At 36.6% G+C, this 24,969-nt stretch overlaps 2 protein-coding genes across 7 annotated transcripts in view; one reads left to right on the forward strand and one right to left on the reverse strand.

Annotated features, from left to right (window-relative positions):
- The first annotated feature begins 6,709 nt into the window (after positions 1-6,709).
- LOC124155489 (galactose-3-O-sulfotransferase 4-like) lies at positions 6,710-15,348 on the forward strand. 4 transcript variants are annotated; one of them, XM_046529334.1, is made up of 6 exons: positions 6,710-6,958; positions 7,038-7,201; positions 7,458-7,570; positions 8,993-9,159; positions 11,101-11,859; positions 14,985-15,348. In XM_046529334.1, the coding sequence occupies exons 3-6, from the start codon at positions 7,550-7,552 to the stop codon at positions 15,262-15,264; spliced, it is 1,227 nt and encodes a 408-aa protein (XP_046385290.1). In that variant the 5' UTR covers positions 6,710-6,958; positions 7,038-7,201; positions 7,458-7,549; the 3' UTR covers positions 15,265-15,348. The 4 variants fall into 4 exon arrangements, with proteins under 4 accessions (XP_046385290.1, XP_046385291.1, XP_046385289.1 ...); XM_046529335.1 differs by having other exon boundaries at positions 7,057-7,201; positions 7,458-7,910; XM_046529333.1 differs by having other exon boundaries at positions 7,057-7,201.
- A 1,352-nt stretch (positions 15,349-16,700) lies between these two features.
- The window catches only part of LOC124155490 (protein PALS2), a 51,414-nt gene continuing 43,145 nt past the window's right edge, over positions 16,701-24,969 (reverse strand). For all 3 annotated transcript variants that reach the window (XM_046529338.1, XM_046529339.1, XM_046529340.1), the window contains 3 exons: positions 23,470-23,592; positions 22,331-22,405; positions 16,701-20,897 (listed from right to left, as the gene is read on the reverse strand). In XM_046529338.1, coding sequence (XP_046385294.1) covers positions 20,721-20,897; positions 22,331-22,405; positions 23,470-23,592 — 375 coding nt within the window. In that variant the 3' untranslated portion in view covers positions 16,701-20,720. The remainder of the gene's footprint in view (positions 20,898-22,330; positions 22,406-23,469; positions 23,593-24,969) is intronic.

The following is a 24,969-nucleotide window of genomic DNA, read 5'->3' on the forward strand; positions in this document are numbered from 1 at the left end:
GTGTTTTGTGACAGAAAGAACATAAAAAGAACACAAAATGAACACTCGTCTGTGAACATAAAAAGAACATAATTTGAACACAAAATGAACACTTTTTTGAACATCAAAAGAACACAAAATGAACACAAAAAGAACATTTTGTTGAACAACAAAGAAAAAGCTTTCACGGAAGTCCCATCAATACCATGAACACTTTCACATCTTTGTGAATCAGATGTCAGTGTTTGGATAAATTTCAAATCATTTTATTTCCAGCTTTTTTATTAGAAACGAACTTATTAGTAGAAGCCAAATGCTCAGGCCTTATCCCTGATTAGTATGCAATAAAGTACATATTGAGAGTGTTTTCAGGTGTTCCTTGATTGCATTCTCGGATCGTTCAATGTCCATTTTTTGATGATATGCCTTCATTTTGGGATAATTTTCCCGGAAATTCATTATTTTAAATTTCTAGAAATATTATGGAAAACTGCTAAAAAACACAGTTTTGTGAATTTCAAGATGGCGAAATTCAAACTCATTTTTGGTAGACAAAGTCTCCAAAATCATCTGTATTACTTGTTTTATGTAAAGCTACTTGTCATGACACATGAACTGCAGTTATCCACAATCACCTCCAAGGAATGAGAATTTTTATACTGGTTTATTTTAAAGAGCAACAAAGAAAAATGTTCATTTTGTGTTCAACATAGTGAACATAAAATGAACATATAAAAAAATGTTCAATTTGTGTTCACCATGGTGAACATAAAATGAACACAAAGTGAACATAAAATGAACGCATAAAAAAATGTTCATATTGTGTTCACCATGGTGAACATAAAATGAACTCAAAGGGAACACAAAATGAACTCAAAGGGAACACAAAATGAACATAAAGAAAAATGTTCATTTTGTGTTCAACATAGTGAACATAAAATGAACATATAAAAAATGTTCAATTTGTGTTCACCATGGTGAACATAAAATGAACACAAAGTGAACATAAAATGAACACATAAAAAATGTTCATATTGTGTTCACCATGGTGAACATAAAATGAACTTAAAGGGAACACAAAATGAACATAAAGAAAAATGTTCATTTTGTGTTCACTGAGATGAACATAAAAAGAACATAAATTGAACATCAAAAGAACACACCAAGAAATTGGTGAACATAAAAGAACACCAAAAGAACATCAAAAGAACACTTGAACACTGAATGAACATATAAAGAACACCAAAAGAACACAATTTTTTCTACTAGGGAAGGTAAGGATAGAGCAAAACTGAGCGGTGAGGGGATGTTGAAAACAGCGTTAGAGGGTGGAATGCTGGATAAACGAGGGGAAGGAAGGACGAGAATATTTTTTAAATATTAAAGAGTTTTTAGATAGAATGAAAGAGAGTAGGTTTTATTGTTAATTGAAAAGGGAAGTCCACGAAGGGAGGGGAGAATGCCTGAACACTCTGTAAATACTCCATGGAAACCTAGCTTAATCGGAAGAATACTTTAATAGTAACAATGTGCACTCAATGATCGCGTTCCCCGTCGCGCCTGCTCGCTTAAAGGATTTTTCACTGGTCATTCTCTTTCCACTCGTCTAATCGACAGCGCGCTTTATGAGGAATGTGTCACGAATGGAGTGAAGGTATTCCCTAGATAGTGAATGTGGCGCAACCGGGGATGATCTTCCGGGCGCCCTTCACCCAACCACGGATCCTGATATGCCAACCTACTTCAGACCGCGACGCGACGCGCTCTATGACGCGCGGAATAACAAGGCGACATATCCCATGGAAACATGTTTATTTACTTAAGCCGTGGACTCAATAAAATAGGAATTCAAGCTGCGCGATTCGTTAAATACTGCTTCGAGTGAACACAAAGCGTTACACTATCCCCAAATATCGTGCAACTACCCCATGCACATTTTTGGATTGTATTCACATAAAGGCGATGGATAAAGTGAAATATCTGAGAATTATGATAACTTCGAACCTATAGTGGGGAACACATATATTAAATATGTAAATATCTATGCAAACTAGGATTCGTAAAGGTTTGTTGCAGGAAGATTTTCGGATGGAAAGTAAACATGTGGTGCTATTTTGCACTCGCCAAACCACACGTTGAATATTCAGCGAGTATGTGGGATCCGGCGAAACGCAGTGGCGGACACAGAAAAAACTCAAGGGAGGTGGGGGGGGGGGGGCGCAAAAGATAACTTGAGATAGGTACCTTCACTTTGATCGTAATAAAAATAATCAAATCACATGCAAAGTTTATGAACGTTTTAAATGAAGTGGTTATACACGTATACAAGACAATGCTATCTTATGATATATATAAAAGTTACAATTGTGGCTCTGCTATATTTGGCAATTCAGGCGGTCTCGCAAAGGGGGGGGGGGGGGCCCCTCTAAGCCCCCCATATATATCCGCCACTGGGCGAAAGAAACACTTAATCTGTGAACTTGATAAAATACAAAGGCAAGCTGTGCGATTGCTACGAGCTACGAAAAACTGCTACGAGCGAACAAAGATCGTCCCACAACGTCTTCAAGAATTAGGCCGGGCCGCTAGATACTAAGAAGTTACTTGTTTGGATAATTGTAATATTGTTTGAGCAAATCAGAATAGATCCAGAGCAACCTAGAGAAAATCATCGAAGAACCTCACTATATATCTTTACCGACATTATCAATAAACAACGTTCTGCCGAACAGATAGATATGGGAATTCGCTTTTCCTTCGAAATACGCGGAACTTCGATAAAGTCAACGTTAGACTCATCTCCTTTTTGCGTCCTTCTCTTCCTTTATTTACTACAGGTGTCCTGGCATCCTCCCACACTGCTATTGAGACGAAAGATGGAAGTATACCGAAAAATCAGATTAGTTTGATCCTTGAGAAAAATATGGACACTAATTTTCAGAAACAGCTCAAGTGACACCAGGAAGATAAAGTTGTGTGTTACGGAGAGGTTTTCAGCGAAAAGTAACGTCGGGAACCTTGACGAAGAATGTAAGGAAAATCTTGGAAAATTTTTGCGCGAGATTAAGTTATACCTTATACCGAAAGTTATACCTATCCAGAAATAATTTTTTGTAGGGGAAAATTCTGGGGAGCGTAGGCTCGGGTAGCCGTGTGGAGAGGGGGGATAATAGGGTTCACTTCTTTCCTCAGTACCTTGGGTGGAATTCATAAATCTTGTAGATAATGCGTCTAATCATACAAGTATCTTTTTGATGACCTTCGATTATGAAATCGACATATTCGGCTTTCTCTCGGTGAAACTTCATGCTGAATGAAGATAAAACAACCGCTAGAGTACTCGAGAATGACGCTTTAGCGTCGAAACGCGTTGTTCCAGCAAAACATTCTGTGAACATTTACGGCGGTTGTTTATCTTCTCTCATTTAATAATCTTTAATACCATTTTAGCCCTCCATGAATAGAGATGGGTGACGGGAAATGGCAGATGGAAGTCGGTCGGAGGAAGAGGTGGAAAACGCAAGACATGGCTACAGGATGAGGATGACGAATTGAAGGCAGTGGGAGCAAGAGAGTACCCAGGATCATAACTACCCATACAAAAAAATCTGTGCTGTGACTGCACTAAATCTGCACTGTAACTGGACTAAACTCTGTGTTTAGCACAGTCACAGTACACATTTCTGTACTAGACTGTACTATGGCAGCTAGAATTTGAGAAGAACTGTACTGTAACAGTGCTGGATCACTGTGCTTGAACTGTGCTAGAGCTCATACTGCACTGTGACTGGGCTGGGTAACATGACTGGAACTGTACTATGGCTCACACTCTACTGTGACAGGGCTAGATAACATGACTGGAACTGTACTATGGCTCAAACTCTACTATGACAGGGCTGGACTTTCACTAGTCATTGACGGGAGAAAGTATTTCTTGTATTATTTCATATTACGATCAACTACCATTTCCATGAGAAAATGAATGCGTAAATTATATAAAAAAAATTTATGTTGACATTGCTGCGGCAATGCATAGCTCCAGCTTGCTTATTATTTTAGTAAAGTATGGTAGGGGGGGGCAAGATCAAGTCTAGGGGGGTTTATTTTAGCATGGAAAAGGTGAATGAAACAAACGTTTCAAGAAAATTATAACCGAGCTTTATTAGTTTATGAGATTATTTCCTTGAAAAAACAGTTTTAATTTAGTTACATATCTTATACCTACTAGTGCATATCATTTTTCGTGGGTTTGAAGAAAATGTGTTGAATACTTACGTTTCAATTCAGTACTGATTTTGCTTAAAGACTTTTGCGATTTTTGCTCCAGAACTTCTAAAACTCACAATTTTGAACCATTTATCTTAAAATTCCGCAAATTGCTAATCTCGCACCTACAGCTTATCCTGGTGGGTATACCATACCCCCAAACACACACGTATTAGGAACACCTAAACCTCCCCCAGCCTTTATTCCTGGCTGCGCCCCTGGGAGGACGTATTAGGTGCGGGGTCGTAAATACATATTAAGAGAAAACATCGAAAAAAGAACATAACCTAGTGAGATGGGTGGATTATCATTTTCTTCACTAGTTTACCTGAGACACGCATCTTCTCCGATTATATTTTTGCTTTAATGGAACATATGTAAAAATATTTTTATACTAGCGGATTGATAATTTCTCATAACATAATGGTTAATTTAAAAAAAAAACTAAAACATCAAATTAGTCACAGAAACGTATGGATTTTATTTACTCACAGATTTTTATTTTTAACTGATCTAGCGCTCACGCCCACCCTCCCCCGACATGTCTTCACGCCGCCCACCCCATTCCTGCTCGAACGGTCTTCTCTCGCGACGTATTACTCTTCTAAAATTTATGCTATCATGAATTGTTTCAGTGTTTCCCCGTACATTGTGCATATGAAGGTCTCTAGGTGTCGCCGAAACGTTGTAGAAAACAGACCCGGGAATCCCGGGTCAGTATTTGAAACTGACCCGGGATCAGTTAACCGTAAGACCTCATGCCATCATTTTGAAATTCTCAGGGAAGTTAAAGCAGAATCAGGAGCACCATCCAGTATTTCCTAGATTTCGGAATCGAACTTTCCGTTTCCGTCACTCGGAATCGCTTTTATGCAATCCACTATGCTAAATTTACTGCATTGTTGAAAAGCGTTATAATGCCTTTGCTGGCATTAACACTTCAACTGGTTTCACCTATAACTTTATTTAATTCCCAACTCCGTACATAATCATCCATTTTCCATAATTTTTAGTGCACAAACCGTGCCAGTATTGCAAATTACTAGTGACTTCTTACCAGCCTCTGCAGCACAACTTTTGCGGTAAAAATATTCCATAACTTACGAGCTGGCACATCACTTTCCGATTCCGAGAAACGCAAAATCATTTTCCGACACCCTCTGTCAGTTCGGCCGCTCTCGGACGAGTTTCCGTGAAGGAAAGTTCGGATAGACCTTCGTCACAGAGTACTCTGTGCCTTCGTGGAAGGCTCATTCCGAAATTATGACGTCTTTCCGAGAACCAACCACAAACTATCCGAGAGATTGCCTTAGTGGATAGGGCTCAGATAGAGTCATGTTTTCCTGCATCTCAAAATGGAAAATTTCACCTTGATATATGCTTTCCGGTGTAATTTTGTGTACTTTAGATAAGGAAAAATGATGAAAAAGATCTACTCCAAATACTCTGGAAATATGATAGCGTAACTTTTGAATGAGCTTTACGTCGACAAGTGAGAGTCAGGTTTTCTTCCTAGGGTGGGAGGGGGGAGGGAGGAAAGGGCAAGGCACTACAAGGCAGGCGTCTATAAATAGGGTAGTTTCCTTCATCAAAGAAAACGAAAGGCATTGATTGCGTTTCGTTACCCACCATTAGTGTATTCATAATACTCAAATTATTTGGTTTTTGAAATACCGGTTTTGACGAATGGCAATGGTCCATTTTCATCCTCATTTGAAATAGGCCAGATTGGCGCCCATGCGATTCCACTCCACGTGACGTCACAGGGACCTAGTTTCTTCACGAGAGGATAGGAGTTATACATCGTCTGAGGTTACCAATGCATGCATGAGGCACAGAGCTCAGGGAAACATGTCTTAATAATCACCTATTATAACTGTCTTAGGTTGGAAAGTTTTCTTCGTTTGATAAGGTATTAATAAACCTTTTTTAAGCCAAGCGCTACCAGCCAGCAAGGTACTCAGCTACCCGCTAGCATCCTGCGTCCTATCAGCGCTCAGAGCCTCGATCAAGGTCACCTCACAAGGCGGGAGGGGGAACCAGAAATGCGTCGCACGGACTTTTTCCCATCATTCCTACTTACGCGTCGCGTTTTCGCGCGCTTGAAAATTTTCACTTTTCATTTAATCGCGAAAAATAGATATCGTCATTTAAAAATCTAAAAGCGTGAAATACGTACTCCAGGAGTAATAATCTTTCGATTTAGGCAATAAAAAAATAATAGGAAACCACCCTATTCGCGCTTTTACCGATCGCCGTAGAACGTATCTCTAACAGTTTCATCGATCTTCCACTGTCTTCCCCCAACTTCTAAACTCGTGAATTACTCCCCGCAATGAACGCTTATGATAAAAAAAACTGATAAGATCACACGGTGGCCCAAGCAGCGATGACACACCATTTAATTCAAACTTCCAAGGTGCGTCACTCATAACCGGTGGGCGTAGCCTTAAGTATAACGACACATACCTTGCCGGTATTACAAGCATCACGTCGCTTGACATATCGACGCGGAGGTCTAAAAAACGTTATCATCGAAAGAGGCGATTTACTGATAAAGTTCGGTATCTCTGTAGTGGCAAAAAATGAACTCATTTAAACTAAAGCGCCAAAAGATACTCGAAAACGAGGGGAAATGAGTCCATATTAATCATTACCATTTGGACCATGATAACCTTTAACAGAGAAGAGGAGTTAACTCATTGGAACAAAGGTGGGAATGTCTATAAACCTCACGGCTAGTGTACACACTGAATAAGAGATTACCTACATCATATTTACAAAATGACAAGGTTTTCCTTTATTTGCTAGGATTATAACTGTGACTACTTGCTATAAAATAATCCAAATGTGTGTCATAAGAAGGAATATTCCTGCCACTTTCTTTTAAAGGAGTGTCAATGAATTAGCACTAGGCCAAAGAGCACTTTAAGAATTAACAAATGCTGGAACTAAGGTAGGAATTCTTTCATCACTATACTCTCTCCGTTTTTAAATTTTCATCTGATGAACTTAGTTAATTAACTACTTTCTATTGTTTGCTGTGACACTTTTAATCATAATATATTAAAAAAATGATTATGAGGAAAGTTTTAATGAAAGTCAGCCTTATTCACGATGGAAAACTTTTCTTTAACTATACTAAAAAAAAAGGCTTTAATTAAATTATTAATACCGATTTAAATAATCTTTCCAACCATTTTTTAACACAGATGGCCTATGAATTTTTAAACACCCACTGTGCAGCAAAATATTTAATTTGACTCTGTTAATAGCATTCATGTCAAAACCTTGAAAGAAACACATGAAATTCTATGTGGAAAAGGTAATGTGGGGTTCAAGCACAGCAATATGTCTCCTCCAATCACTTATTTAAATTTGTAATTACAAACCATTATAAAGAGGAATTTTCAAGATATTGAGCTTATCTGACATCCAAAACTAGCCACTTCTGTGAACACCTGACATCAGCCTGACTTCATTCTGATGTCAACTCTCCTCAGTGAGACTACATCTGCTTTTAACTGACTATCATTGAGTATGAGATGACTAAAACTAAAACTTCTCGACTTCAGTCGGCAAAAATCTGATGTCAATTTGCTAAAAAAAAACATTTATTCAGGCTGTCATTACAGAAAACTGACATTTTTCATCAAATCTGAAAGGTCAGTATTATTGAAAATCAAACTTAATATGAAGGGGAATTTTAATATTGTTTGCTCTATCCTGTGAATATCATCCAGAATGCCTGTCAGTATCAACATCTTTAAAATGGGAAAAAAATAAAGTAGCACTCATTGGATATGTCAAAAAATTGTACCCTTTTTGAAGTATAGGATTCTAGACCCGCTAGCACATCATTACCAATGGAAAAATTTTCATGTCTAATTATTTTTCTTCCATCGTACATGAATATGTAAATATTTACCTTTCCATGAGTGTATGAAGGAGAAAAACTGCTGCATTTGCTTTTTCACGAATGATCACTAATAGGCTTCTCCAAACCAAACACCATCCAAAATAAATTTATTGGACATACAAGAAAAAATATAATCTGAGTCTAAAGGGTTTATCAAATATATCAAGGCATGCATGCTTGTCCACTAATCATGGACAGTTTCAGCAGGGTGGCCATTCCTTTCCTGGGTCACTCTTCAGGTATTATCCTCATTTCTCTCCAAATGAGGACCCTCTTACAATATCTTGGCATCTAAGATATCTGCAGCCGGAAGCAGATTTGGCAATAGGCTTAAAAAATATATGAGATTTTTATTTCAAATAGTAATACATTTTATATTTTAATATAAAAGTTATTAATATTTAAAAATATAACTTTTATATTAAAATAAATTATTTTGTATTGTAATTGTAGTACATATGTAGTTTGTAATCCCAAATATGAGAGGACCGTTTGGATGTCAGACCCTTGTGCCCCTCAGAAAAAAATCATGGATCCGACCTTGTCTGCGACTCTATTTTTTCCATTAAAAATTAGATGCAAGAATGCAAATTTGGCAAGACCAAGTTCTCTCTGTATTTTCCCAAGTTCTCTGTATTTTTCAGTACTCCACCAGAAGTCTGGGCATGAATGAAGGACACCCTCCCCCACTTGCTTTTGCCCTCACTACCCATAAAGATATCTGGTATCGAGCATAGTTGGACTAGCTAACTAGCACAACTTATAGCTACTCATAACTGACTGTTCAATATGATTGAGGGATGTAACTCCTTTCTTGACCTATTTCAGGAATTATGTACCGAGAGGCTCCTGCCAAGAATGAGAACACTGCAAATTATATTTTGCATCCTATTGTTAACCATCGTTGGTTTCATTGGATGGCAGTTGAATCTCTTGTATAAAACTTCATGCAGTGATTCCATCCATATTGGATCTCTATTTGCCCAAATAAATGAGTAAGAACTAAATCTCTTAATACAAAAATACAAATTCAGAATTATTATTACAGTATTCTACCAATTAAGGTATACTCCCACGGATTACTTAAGAAGCATTCTAGGAGCCTCCCTTTCCTTCAAGCACTTCCCTCTTCAATTCACTGTAAGGCCTCCTCCCTTTCATCCATTTATAAATCCTATTCTTTTCCTTCCTCTCCCTCATTTACCCAACATTCTACCCTCTAACACCATTTTCAACATCCCTTCCCCTCTAAGTACTTCCTCTGTCCATACCTTCATGTTCAGAATAAGTGGCCTAGAAAATAGATTCCATCAGAAATTAGCATCCAAACTTCAGGTCCTTTGTATAAAATTGATAAAACATCAAACTCAAAGGAATTAATAAGAATTTTTTTTATCATTAAGGCTTAGTATTATCAATATTCTCATTGAAACCCAAAACCAAAGTTCAAGAAATTGGATGTTACTGCAAATATTTCTAAAATTTGGACATTGGCTTACTTTCTTAAATGCAAATTACACTTAAAGTAAAGCATATTTTCATGAAGTAGGTCGCTACTTCATAAAACTAATGATGCGACTTTATATAAAAACAAGTCTTTTCATTGAAATAACATCATTCGGCAGGTTAAGAAATGGCCTTTGTCACCCAAAATACTTGCATCACATTAATAGGTTTTTGATGAAAACAGAGGTTCTTATTTACATATATGCACACACACACACACATAGGTACACACATGCAGGAATTAAGGCTAGGGGGGGTTTCAGGTGCAACTAATACTGGGGTGCTTGGGGTATTGCATACCCTCCAGGGTTAGCGGGAGGTGCGGAGGCCTTCCGCCAGAAAAAATTAAGATAAATGGTTCAAAATGGTGATTTTTAAGGCCTTCCGAGGGATATTTTATTAAACCTCACACTATTCTATAAGCAATATTAATCCAATTAGGTAAAATAGATTTAACTTAAAAATTTATGTGAGCTCTGGGGGGGGGGGGGTTTATCCCCCAAAACCCTCCCCCTCGCTGCGCCAGTGCACACATTGTATCTAAGTTCCTTGCAAGCACTGGTGCAGCGAGGGGGGGTTTGGGGGATAAAACCCCCCCCCCCAGAGCTCAGAATTTTTTTTAAGTTTAATCCATTTTACTTATTTGGATCAGTATTACTTATAGAATAGTGTTAGGATTAATTAAATATCCTTCAGAGAGCCGTAAAACTCGCCATTTTGAACTATTATTCTTGTAAATTTTCTGGAGGAGGGCCCCTGCAACTCCTGCTTACCCTGGTGGGTATGCAATACCCCCACACCCGTAAGTATTAGTTGCGCCTAAAACCCCCCCTAACCTTAATTCTTAATGCTGCTGCTGCTTAAGCTGCACCCATGCTTGCAAATAAAGTTATCTTTTTGCTTTTCCTTGAGGGTTGGTCAATTTAAGAGTTAGTATACTAGTTCCTCGCCAAAATTCCCACAGTTATAATGTCATCTGCAGGGCTATTATCAGAGGTACATGAAGAAGTGGGGGGAGGGAGGCTACCCCCTTGTAATTTCTGAAAAAATGAGAAGGATGCGAATGTTTGAAGTGGCTCTCCATTTCAAGGTCTTACTTTACCAACTTAAAGAATAATTTGAAAAGTAATTGATGAATACCTGAATGCCACTTACGCATGCACATCAGGACACACTATCACAAGCATTATTGTTGAGAGGCATTGCATACCACCAAGGGGCCACTGAAATCTATTTGACTGATGACCTGCCCCCACCACAAAACAATGATCTTAGTCCACCCCTAGCTATTACTCACACCAAAAGAATGACAGACAACATTATTACAACAAGTCACATGGATAAAATAGCAATATAGCATTTTTTTAAAATATGTATAGCATCAAAATTTGCCTCATTTCTATAATATTGACAATACATATATCTTTCAGGAGCAGAGAAGAGGGAACTAAATGTCAAGCAAAAACATCACTTTTTTTTCTAAAGACGCATAAATGTGGTAGTAGCACAGTTCAAAATATTTTGATGAGATTTGGTAGGCGCCACAACCTCTTTTTTGTTCTACCTGAATCTGATAATTATCTTGGGAATCCAGAACACTTCTCCCCAGAATTTATAGGACCAAAAGTACAAATCCCAAATGGAGAGAAGTATGACATATTTACTCATCACACTCGCTACGATCATGAGGCAATCAGAGGCATAATGAAGGATGGAACACCCTTTGTCACCATAATGAGAGACCCCATTAAATTACAATTATCACTGTATGACTACTATTACCTGCAATATTTTAATGACAAAAGTTTACCTGAACTACTACACCAAAACCTCAGTGAAGTTGAAGATAAACCAAGATATAGGTATAGGGTTGGGTGGAATCAAATCTCTTGGGATTTAGGAGTGGATCACTCTCGAATGAAAATGGCACATACCTTGCCTTATTTGGTGAATAAAGTGGAGAATGAATTTGATTTAGTGATGATTACGGAGTTCATGGAGGCTTCACTAGTTCTCTTAGCTGATCTCATGTGCTGGCCTCTGGAAGAAGTTCGATTTATAACAGCCAATGCTCGCGTTATGGATCCAAAATCAAATAACAAAAATATTGTGCTGACAGATGAAGAAATAGCCGTCCTAGAAAAACTAAATAGAATTGACATTCAACTTTATTCTCACTTCAAGCAAAGGTAAGTTGAAGGGAATGATTCTTTTCCTTATACATGTATAAGCAATAGTAAGAAATTACCATTTAATTTCTACACGCTGTTACTATATATGCTACCTAGAAGTGGAGTAATTGTTATCTTCTGAAAATGTACGCTTGCATTAGAAATTGGGATTACCGTATTTCTCCTAATATAGTCCCCCTCCCCCTAATTTTGAGGCCTCAATTTCGGGAATAATTAAAAAAAATATGCTTGAACATAGTCCCCCCTTTACTTTTACCACGGGCATTTATTGGAAAAAAATGGGGACAATATTCAGATGAATACAGTATATACAGGCAAATAGTATTTTCATCTCAATAGATGCTACACAAATTTTCTGTATTACTTTTTCAATTTTTGCCGAACCTCACTAAAGTTAGCGTTTATTGTTAAAAAAATTTTTTAATTGTAATCTATGGACTGTTTAAGTCACATGTGCCAACATTGGTGGAGATTCAAGACTACAATACCTTTAAATACGTAGTAAGACCGCAAGGACATGGGAAGAAAGCTCTTCTGGGTGCCTCGCATTCCTCTCCATCCTTTACCCAACATTCTACCCACTAACACCGTTTTCAACACTTTTCCCAGCTCAGTACATGTTCCATTCAAACCTTATGTCTACTCCATATCTTGTCTAGAGGCATTCTCTCCTCACCCACCATTTCATATGCTCTTCATCGTTCCTCCTCCTCTCCATCCACATCACCTACTCCATTTTACTCCATACGCACACATATCACAGTCCCACAATTTCTACCCAACATTTGGCATCTTAACTTATCATATTCACACTCAAACATTATGTATTTCACTGAAAGGGAGTTAGCTACACAAAATAGATGGAATTTCCCTTCAAGGGAATCCAATGGCTGATGGCGGTAGCAATATCATTGGCAGAAGGTGATCAACTGCCATATTTATTACGTGTTGATGACTTGTGTTTATAATAAAATTTAGCGATGGTCCCAATAATTGAAGTCATTGAGCCTGCACCACACTGATGTTCAGGGGCGCAGCAAGGAATTCAGTCTGTTTAGGTGCAACTAATACCGGGGTGTGTGGGGGTATAGAATACCCACCAGGATAAGCGGTAGGTGAGAGATTAATAACTTAAGGAATTTTAAGATAAATGCTTCAAAATGGTGAGTTTTTACGGCTTTCTGAGGGATATTTCATTAATCCTTACACTATTCTATTAGTTACATCAATCCGGTTAAGTAAAATGGATTAAACTTAAAAATTTCTGTGAGCTTTGAGGGGAGTTTTGACCCCCAAAATCCCCCCTCGCTGCACCACTGCTGATGTTGACCAGCAGCCTTAAGGCCATATCACACTAGCGACTGCGGCCGGCGCTGAGGCTGCGACTGGCCCGTCGACCAATCAGAGCGAGGCAGTCACAGTCGCAGCCAATCAGAGAGCTCCATTTCAATCTCGCGCGCTTGCAGCAGACGTGTTTGTTTTGGTTACCGTAGCAAGGGAAGTTCAAGAAGGTTGTGAGATAACGCTGAGATAATTTTGGATTTTTAAAGTGAAGATGGAAGCCCAGCATATTAGATATTGGACCCGAGTACACAGGTAAAGTACTAATAATGAAGTACATTTTAACATATTTTAGGAAAAATTTCAACAATTGCTGCTCTCTATCCATTCTTTGGGCTTTCATAAACAAACAAGTCACAAGCAGAAACGTTCATACGTGTGCATGCGCGACCGTGGCGTCGGCCACAATGTGTGATGGGGTGCAGTCGCAGCCGCAGCCGAAATCGCGGTCGCAGTCGCTAGTGTGATACGGCCTTTAAGCCTTGTACACACTTACTGACTTGTCAGTGGAAACATAGTCAGCCAACTTTGTTCACGATGTTTCCTTTTGTACCTGGCGAAGTCTACCGACAGTCAGCCAACAAGTCGTTCGTATTTCTGGAGACAAAATACATTGCTTCCTGCTTTGCAAATGAATGGGAAACACAGAGACAAGACACAAGTATTTCATCTGAAGTCTGCATGTGTGGACATGTCTGTCAACAAGAGACTGGATATAACTGACTGTCTGCATACAGTCTCCAAGTGTGGACATGGCATAAAGCACGCATGAGCTGAAACCACATCGTCTTCAGTCACCATATCGATAAAGACCAGCAAGCTAATGTGGACTCAAAACAAGTAGGCAACTTGTATAAAAAACTGTGTTGGCAGAAAATCTGTACAACCAGCAGACAGTCGCTTGACTGTATGCATACTCAGTCTCAAAGTGTAGACGAGGAATTAGACTAAAGGCACAAAATGGTTCAATACCGATGAAATTCTAATTAATTAATTACATACATGGGGTATAAGGGATAGCTCATCTGCAGGAGTCTCTGGTAATGGGTATATGTTCGAGACAGGTAATTTCAGTTGAAAACCTCATGAGGTTATATTTCTGATCTTGTCACCAAAAGGTGCCAGCTCCAATAATATGAAAATTTATTTCAGTAAAAATTAATTTACGAGAGCATATTTTCTGGGAAGCCTGTTACATTTTAATGTTTTATATTATCTCCTGTTCACTTAATACACCATTAAGTAAGGACCGTGACACCTTACCAGACTGATCTACCACTTCAACCACCAAGTACAGGGTTGCCAACTTGGGATACATGCAAACATCACGATGGTACATGGCTGCCAACCATAATCAATCTCACAATATATACAAAACATCAATCCCAATCTATCCCTGCACCATAAAAAATCATGAAAGCCACGTTGTTCAAACAGCTTCCTCCACAAGATCATCTTCCCAAAGCTCTTATGCTGCTGAGAGTCCAATATTTTGTTTACATTTGCACCTTTGCCCCCTTCGCATTACAATCCTGCGTCTACTCTTCTATTTTCAAGTCCATAAAGATTAAAACCATTCAATAATATCTCCCAATTGGTTCCTTAATAACATGACTCCAACAATTGCAGCGCATGTATTTCTCACTACCCCATTTTGTCCCAACGGAAGGACATTGCAGACAATTCATCACAAAAAATGAATTACAAATATATTCATACATTTATGTATTTATTTCTTTACTCTGCAGAGAAAATAGAAATGATAGTTCTTGAAATTGCAGGTTCAAACAGCTCATCCTTGAATATGGCCGTGACCGCATGATGTCTGATGTGAATCGCTTAGTTGATATGAACAACAAGCTATATCGTGATTGCATAGCCTCCATTCGTCCACCAAATAAAAATCAAGTACAGGTGACTCAGTATGAATTGAAACCAGATGCACCAAAAACTTGCCGTGAAGTGCTTCTTCCAGAACTCAAATTCACTGATGGACTACGAAGTGATCAAGAAAAACGTGTTGCAGCAATAAAAAAACTGAGAGACTTTTTGGATACTTAAACAGTCAAATGAAGAATTTTAACAACTAGAAAATGGCCATATGAAGAATTGTAAAGACTAGAAATAAACATAAAATACGAAGTTCTTGTTTCCATTTCTTTGAGCTATAAGCCCTCCATAATACAAGTCCTAGTCAAGACCACTGGTGCACATACCAAAGCTAATGCGACAGTGTCAGAAAAACTCAGTTCAAACAGAGTTGTACACAGGTAACAGCAAATTAAGATCCTCCTTTCAACATTAATACCAACAAAGTTATTTCCATAGTAGAATATCACCACTTTCTTATTCTAATAAAGCACGCCATACTGACTAGGTCCATTGCCATAAGTAACATAATATCTGAATATTGATCTCTATTGCATATGGGAAACACACGGCCAAGGAAAAAAGAATACAATTAAGAGAGAATTGGCAAATGGGAGATGTCCACCTTTTCCTTTTTCCTATATTTTGAAAGGAGCAGCAGAGAAAAAAAGAATTGATGCTTTTGAACTATGGTGCTACCGTAGAATGTTAAAAGTTTCATGGGTAGGCCGGGTAACGAATGAGGAGATACTGGAAAGACTGGGAGTGAAAGCAGACCTGTGGAATATTCTAACTGCAAGGAGAAGTAAATGGGTTGGACATTTACTGAGACATAATGGATTGGTAAAAACAGTTTTAGAGGGCACTGTGGAGGGGAAGAGCGGCAGAGGAAGGCCGAGGTTGAGCTATATTACCCAAGTAATCAAGGACATGGGCTGCAACAGCTACCTGGAGCTGAAGAGGCTGGCGGAGGACAGACAGAGATGGATGACTGCTGCAAACCAACCCAAGGGTTGATTACTTAGAAGAAGAAGATATTTTGAAACAACCTCTTTTAACTTCCCCACACCACGACCAAACCCCGGGAAAATTTTTCTCGCTGAGGCTTTGAATATGGGTGTCATGGATGAATTTTTACTGTGGGTAACGTTCATTATTTTCCCTGCAAGATTTAATGCTTCATTTAGCATTATGTCACTTATAATTGAGTTTTCAGGAATCATAAAGAGCCTATAACTGAGACCCAATGCCAAAACATGCCTTTAAAACATGTGTATTGACAAGAAACAATAGTTTGAAAATTTTAACAGTATTACTTAAATACCTAGCTGTCCTAGAATCAGGACTGACCTTTCAAACAAAACAGGCATTGAGATACTTACGACTACAAAGTCAAACACTATTTTGTGGCCAAGATAAAGCATCTTGGTGGGTTCAATAGATAATCCTTTACCAGAATGGAGAGGTAATGTAACTGGTATACCATGATTTTCCAACATAGATCAGTTACCCAGGATGAAATCATTGAACACTGCCGAAAAGGGAAGAAAACAAAATTTGAATTCAATAAATTTTGCCAAATACTGAAATGGAGATAATACACGTTACTTCCAGAAATGAAATAATCATTTTTCTTTTACTGGATTTAATAGCATTTTTTAGAAAAATGTGCAAACAAATTTATACATACCAATCCACAATAACTAAATATGCCAAAATTGATTTCAAAAATAACAAAAAGATCACATAAAAATATAAGGACGTACAGATCTATAAAAGAATCATAATGACATATTTCAGATTGCTTAAACTTCCACTAAAACAAAGTTTGCAAATTTATGCCTAGATCACATTGTGCTGACATGGCCTTCTTGAGAACATCATGAAGACTATGCTATGACATGACTTAAGTTGATGAACAAAGCAATGAGAGTGATTTCCTGACAAAATTAATAATAAGTGTTAACTGATTATGGAGAAAAAAAAACTTGAAGTGCGACGCATTAGAACTGCATTGCCATATCCAAATTACTAATCATGTGAACACATACCCATATTATTCGCAGTTATTATTTATTTATATGTACATACTGTCAGCATTTTATTGACCTACTTCAGTCAATATTGCTTCGAAGAGAAAATATGTACCACCTAATGAACAGTTACAAAGATAACATTTCTACATTCACATTTATACAAACCCGGTAATGAAAAACTTTGGATTGATTTACTAGATCCAAACGTAAGCATTAATAATTCATATTCAAGATTCCCCAAAATCTGTATTTATCACACAAATCTCTTTGTACAGAGAATCAAAATAGGCCCATAAAATGAAGTAATAGGACAATAATCTATTGCTTGCAGTCTATTAATCCAGCCAAATTGATGCTACAAAAACATTAGATGGTACTCATATTATAGATTTAGCATAGTATTTTTTAAACAAAGTCAATACGAAACAAAAATGATAGTGCTAGTTCATGGAACAGTTCACTTAAGAGCAGAAATTCCACACACAACTCACTCATTCCCATACTACTTCCATTTTTTTTGCCATAAAAGTTCTTTTTTTATATATAAAAGACTGAATTCCTGATATCAGCCACATGCATATCCTCCATAAATTTTTTTATTAAAATTAAACTTTAATACTATTCATATTGAATATTATTTCATACTCCATTCCCTGAATAACTGGACGGTCAGAGACAATGAATGATATAACAATCTTACAACACTAATGTAAAAAAATAACAGCTAATAGAACTTACATGCATCATTTCAATGCCTCAAAGAGGATTTATAAGTCTTCCTTTCATTGATTACCAACAAAAATATACTGACAACCGATATAACTCGTGCATCTATTATAAGTTATTTGAAAATCACAAGTATACACATTTTCCTTCCATAAATGAACAATAATGCATAAATACTCTATGTTAGCAAAAGAAGCAAATGAAAGTAATGTTCTAGATAGTACAAAACACACTTGCTATAATTAGAATTGTACTCCCTCGCATTCACACCACCAATATCCAACTTCAACATTTTCAGTTTGACCTGAAGACTGGATGGGGCCACATAGCTTTTCACCTAATTGCCCTTCATTTAGGATTTTACAATATTTTTAATGCTGTACTCAGATAATTCAAAGACTGTCAGCAATGGCCCACTGTGGTACAGCTCATATTAAAGTTCCAGGCATCTAGATGCACAGAAAGAAGAGGGGAAAGATTTGGCATGGGAGGTTGTTTTAATGGGTCGGCAGAAGTCCCTGCATTCCAGGTCTCAAGAGGAAGGCAAGGTCGTTACGGTGGTCCACCCGAGATGGATCATTCCAAGCTTATCTCATCTAATGAATGCAAATGCCAGGTGGTTGGCAGGTGAGTGCATGCATTTCCAATGAAGTCCTGCCAGAGAATGATCATTTTCACCCACACCCCTTCCTCCCAGCAGTTCATCAAAACGAACTTGCCTCCGCACAAAACAGGCTTTTGCACAGCCCCATGACCTTTCGGCAGAGCTCTATCCAGCTATTCGTTGGAATGAATCTCACTACTAATGGGAATATTTATAGCATAGATGGAGGGAGTTGATGGATAAAAAGGCAGTGTTTAATCTTCACGGTATCTCCACAGTCCAAAATATATGTCCTTTTATTTCTTCTACTAGGCCACCATCCATCATTATCGGACTAATTGAATCATAAAAAATCCAATTAAAAAGATATGTAAAAGAGAAATTAACACACCCTCTCTCCTCATTTAATATCACCCCTTTTAAAATTGTTATACAATAATTTCAGCCATGACCTTTATTTGTATGACAATGTCACTGCTTCGAAATACTGACATTCGAATTACGGGCGAGGAAAAAAAATGATAGCAAAATGACTAATGTTCAGTGCATAATATCCTACAAAGGTAGATAAGTTATAACTCAAATTAGAGTTGATTGGACACATTTTTATGAATTCTATGTTTTAAAAGAGTAATTTCATACATTCACACTCCGCTGAGCGAAAAACGTTTTTCATTATAATATTGGGTGAAACATCTTTCTCTAACCCAGAGGTCATAGATCATTGTAGTATTATCACATCCAGGGACAGTTACAAGTGATTACATATTTTGCCACTCACATGGCTAAATTTTCATCTTATTGCCCGTAATTTTGGATTTTGCAATACTCATTATGCTGTGCTCAGATTATTCAGACTGTCAGCATTGGAAAGAGAGCCATACATTAATAACAGTAAAATGGACATTGATCCAACCTTTGCCACCTCTTCAGACTATGAATTGATTTTTGTGTCACTTAAGCTTCCTGCCATTGTGAATGTCCCAAAAAAACCATAAAATACATAGCTATTGTGTCTATGGGTAAAAGGTTGTACAGTTTTTATATTAAAATAGTTCCTATTGGTTTAAATTATGAATTTGTCATCGTTTTGTTTATCGTCATGTTTTTCAGAAACAGTAAACGCAATTAAGCTAGCCATTATTAAATACGGACAAACTGTGTACATTTATTACTTAGGAAGTATCACTTACTAAACTCATCTAATGAAACGAATATAAAAATACAAAGAGATAAAATCATTAGTAAATAAGTTGACTTTTTTGATCCATTAGGCTTAATGATTACACCAATACAATGGTTACACGTCAACACTTAGAGATCACTAATACTCGAGGCCTGGATACGCAATACAAATATATCTATGGATTCATAAATATAAATGTGTCTCATGAAAAATCATTCCAAAACTACTACCTGTACAAATCACCGCGAAATACAACCAGTTCTGATATCTACGTATATGTATTTGTACAACCATTCATTAATAGTCTCCAATTAAATTATGCACCCCATAACCAGGCCTTAGGAATATTTCACTGCACCATCAGTTTTGGCAACATTAGATCCAATACTTTTGTCAGCTAAATTCATAACATTCATAGATGATATTCTCTGAAAAATCATCACCCGAAACCAGGACCCAATCAATCAGCAGTGATTGATTAATTTTGAATTTTGTCACTCATTAGGGCAGTGCATTGCTGATATGATATGGGCATGCCTCACTCTCAACCCTAAACAACTGCATACAACATTCCTTCATGGCTAGACATCAGTTATGTATTCCAGAGCAATTAATTATTTAAAAAAAAACATGGATTAGGTTCTCACAGATGGGGATTAGAAATGCAAATTTAAAATCTTGAGATGAAACAACATTCGCTCCTCCAAACATTACGCAATCAAGCTAAATTTCCATATGTTTCCATATGTTTTATGCATGCATATATTTCTATAATATTGCCCTGGGTACGCTAAAATGCACCCATAATTAAGAATTTCATTCATAAAAGTCATACTCACAAATTTTGCACTGCAAAATTCAACAACTGATAAAAAAAACAAGATTTAATAAGCCTTTTCATGAAATAACATACCAACATCCTCACTATAGCAAAAGATTTACAAATTTGATGACTTATACACTCAACCACATCACACAAAAGGAGTCAAGCAAACTAAGGATGTTTAATCCTTGTGTGTATAACTGTACTTCATATATTCATCTTTAAAAGATGAAAACAATTTATATGTAATAAATGATAAATTTAAGGTACACCTTAATAGACCCACGACAAAGGTACCCACTGGTGCTCAGTGCTAAGTGCTTCGAGTGAATGTAAGACCTTGCGAAAAGTGGTGTCGAAGTCATCATTTACAATGACCTCATCAATGTATTTTTCAAAGGTCCTCTGAAGGCAGGAGCTTTCCTCCAAAGTTCTTCTCAAATCATCCTCCTGAAAGAGTGAAATGAGAGTGGAGATCAGAGAACATTCCCAAATAGAAACATTTTACAATCAATCATGTTATGTATTTACACAGTACAACGGTGACACAACAAAAATTTAGGGACCCACAAGAAATATGAAATTCATTATTGGTCAACTCATGATTGAAAAACTAAAATTTTCATATAAAATTTTCCTTGGAGTCACAACTTATCGATTAAATTTCAACGAAGCCACTGGCTTTCATTAATAGCATAGATTTTCTTCTCATTTCACCATTGGCATTCCAAAATATTGCAAAGAAGTAATGGGTGCCCCATCGAGGAAAAATAAGTTTCTGTCGTTGGATTTGATTCATTAGTATCACGTCAGGCATCACTCAGTCGTTTGTAAAGGTGAATTCCATTGTGGTAAATTTGTGAAGCTAAAATACTATTTCCGAATATGTATTACACGTGATTCCACTTGGTTTAAGCATTTTATGTGTGTTCTTCTACTATCTATAAGCCCAGATTTGCTATGCTGGTTTGTATTTTACGCAATAGTTCCCTTGCATGAATTGAGCTAATGTATAAAGATTGGTGTTTCAATTTATCAAAAAACCAGTACATGAGATCAATCATTGAGTTCATCATTTTTCCACAAACATATGAGCACCAATTCTTTACCTGGAATATAAAAGTGAGTATCTTTATCATATTATTTTTTATTGAAAATAAGGTTTCACTAGGGTAAAAGACTGGTTATATATTGTGCAGTGATTACTATTTAAATTGTATTTAATAAGAGAATTTGTTCAAAAAATAAAACAATTCACCAAAAAGGAGAGTTTGAAAAAAATTTGAAATACATACAACATTCCTTAGAAATTTCTTATGAAATATTACTATCAAAATTCATGGATATAGAGTCAAGGCAGATGTGATAATGATAAATTAAAAAAGGATTTACTCTTTCCATCTGTACACTTTAGTACACAGATGTTTCAACAAATGAAATGAAAGTTATCTTTTGCAACCAAGTTCAGATCCACAACCAAATATACAAAATGAAACTGAAATTTCTCTAACTTAGCTCATTCTTTGATTACTTAAGGTTATTACCAAAATATTACTTTCACAAAGCATGAACTGGGGCTGGTTATGTAGAAGAAATTTACTATGCCACACCATATTCCTTTCTCTTGGTAAACAAAAAGAGATGTTTACCATGCTCAAACATGTTCTATGCTATACATGAATTAGGCTTTCGCTGTCATAAGCAGTCATCACTTCTATTCAATACACCAAGAGAACACAAGGGTATACAGTTTTTATCTTCTCAATAGCTATGATACTTAAAATATTTACAAAACTTATGCAGGTAAGTGTAAGAAAACATAGGCATGTAAAAGCCCAGAAGAAATCCACAAAAATAAAAGTGCAAGAAAAAAATTGACAAACCTCATACAAAGAAGCTAATGATTCCAAAGTTCTGGCTCTCCGTGAACTGTAACGAATGGAGCTGGCACGATCAAACTGAAATAAAAATAAACATTAGGTAGCTGATTATTTTCTCAATTAATCTCATCAGGTTCAAGAGTTCACCAACACGTAGTCATACTATTAGGTATTAAATCTACTTTGCATAAGGATTTCTACAACTTCCACCTTGGGTTGACACCTGTTTACTAGCTAGTTTACCAAGCGCATTTCCAGAACAATTTTTATGTTGCTCTCATGCATCTTGAAAGAGAGTGAATCAGGTGATACTAGCAAACCCATGAACAAAAAGAAACTCAAAACATTAACAACATATACATAATGGCATGGCAAGGATTTCCAATACTTTTAGATACAATTTATATATTCTTTTTATATAACTACATATTTTGATTTATGAACTAAAACTTCTTGTAAATATCCATTATAAATTCTCATGCCTGTTCTCATACGACACTGATCTTCAAATTTCAATTCATCACGTGAGTCCACGCTGGGTGCCGTAAAATTATCAAAAACAATAATTTATTGCACTAACATGAAGAATACTGAGGTTGAATTTGATTATTAATACAGCTAATGTTAGGAAAGATAAGTTGCAATATATTTTTAAGAAATATTATGTAATTAAAGTTAATATTTTTTAAATAAAAAATAAAACATAAAGCCTAAGCAGTCTGATATTTTAACTGCCCAAAATCAGTGGTGATTGCATATAATTTTTCACATCTTACAAGTAAATATCTTTTCCAATTGAAATCATTCCCTTTTAGTAAAATTTATAAAATCCAATTTTGCTTGGTTTGACGTACTCTGTGAGTACTCTAATAGGTAGATACATAACTCCATGAAACTGTTCACAGAAAGGCATCTAATTACAAGTGGGCTGATGACACTGTCATTATACAGTTCAAGCAATAATGATTTGAGATTTGTTCATAGAAAGGATATTTAATCTTAAAGCACTCCATATTCAAATTAATATCCCATATATCAGCACATAATAAGTAAGTCCAATTGGAAGGCCAATGGCCTTTGCTTAACAAGCATCTTAAAATCTCTACAAGGCTGCAAGAGCTTAGCATTTAACACTAATTTACCGTGAGATTTCGACTTGAGTATCTTCCTTGGTCGTAAAGATGCTTCAATTGCTCCATCCCTGGGGCAGCAATAAATATCACATATGGCATGAATTCAGATGAGTTGTGAAGAATTTTTAAAGCCTTTGAAAGAAAAAATAAAATACACATTTTTTACATAACAGTATATCAAATTGATACACAAGGGTTATGAGTTTTATTCCTGTTACACCTATTTCATGGTGGCTGCACTTCACTGCTAAATTTTAATGATTACTACCTAATTATGCTCATAGCACCCGCAAATTCTAACCACTTAACTAGTACATATGTATTCCTTATCGTATGGTACTTTCTGAACATAGACATTTCATGAGGTCTTGCCTCTCACCCTATGATCTTCAGCAGCCATGAATTGGGAAGGACAGCATAGCATACTCTCATTAAAAACTTTAACAAACATACATGCATCCAGCTTTCACATAACTTCGTACAACATTTAATGGAGACTGTAATATAGTAGAGGAAAAAATGAGAAATTGATAATTCCAAGAAAAGCATTTTCGTTTGAATAAGAAATATTTTCAAAAGGTAATCAAAAAAACTAATGGAAATAAAAATCATTTACAGTTGAGGACCTCAAATACGGAAAGCTTTGGACCAAAGGGTTTATGGATTTCTGTTTTTTTTCTGGATTTCTTATCCTCTGTGCAAATTCTTTTATTTTGTTGATTAATTAATTTACAAATGGGTTCAGGCTATAGTGCTCGACATTTGAGATCCCTACGTGTCCCTGCCTAGGTCGCTAGTATATGTTCATGGCGTGTGTTAACTTCCTACTCGTCCCAGAACAAGGCTCGGAGAGTGGTGTCACGAGGTGGCAAGTCGAAACAATACACAGAGTAATTTTCAAACGTTCTGGATTTCTGATTTTCCGCGTTTCTGGATTGCGGATTAGAGCTCCTCAACTGTAAAATATGCATAACACTGCAACTATAGAAGTTAAAGACTATCCAATTTCAACAAAATTACAAAATTGTACATGAATGCAATACAGCACCATTAAACCTATGACAGTCACCACCCTACAGTACATATTTAAGATATCCTAACCAAAGTCATAAAAAGAATTAACACTATGCATGTATGTAACTACATCATAATAGTTAATATCAAAGCCAAATTTCTGCAAATAACTACCAATATAATTTTATCAAGAAGAATGTAAATGAAAGATGAACGAGGTAAATGAGAGAAATCATGGTAGGAAGCTATCATGATGTGGAGTTACAGAAAAACGATGAAGATCAAATGGATAGATGATTGTGTGAGTAATGCAGGTGTTTTGGAGAGCAGTAGGAAAAAAGTGTGTTGAAAACTTTGCATAGAAGATGGGACAACTTAATTGACCACATCATGAAATACGATGCTCTGGCAAACATTTTAAATTGTTGAAGGACAGCTGGAAGGAAAGAATGGCTGAAGAAGGCCTAGGTTCAGATACATGGAACAGTCATGAAG

Source organism: Ischnura elegans, chromosome 3 (genome assembly GCF_921293095.1).
Source record: "Ischnura elegans chromosome 3, ioIscEleg1.1, whole genome shotgun sequence".
Taxonomy (NCBI): Eukaryota; Metazoa; Arthropoda; class Insecta; order Odonata; family Coenagrionidae; genus Ischnura; species Ischnura elegans.

Excerpts from the sequence above, each read along its gene's own strand:
- LOC124155489 (XM_046529334.1), top strand. The coding sequence starts at position 7,550 with ATGAAATTCTATGTGGAAAAG. Across the intron at positions 9,160-11,100 it reads CTATTTGCCCAAATAAATGA|GAGCAGAGAAGAGGGAACTA; the intron begins GTAAGAACTAAA and ends TATATCTTTCAG. Across the intron at positions 11,860-14,984 it reads TATTCTCACTTCAAGCAAAG|GTTCAAACAGCTCATCCTTG; the intron begins GTAAGTTGAAGG and ends TTGAAATTGCAG.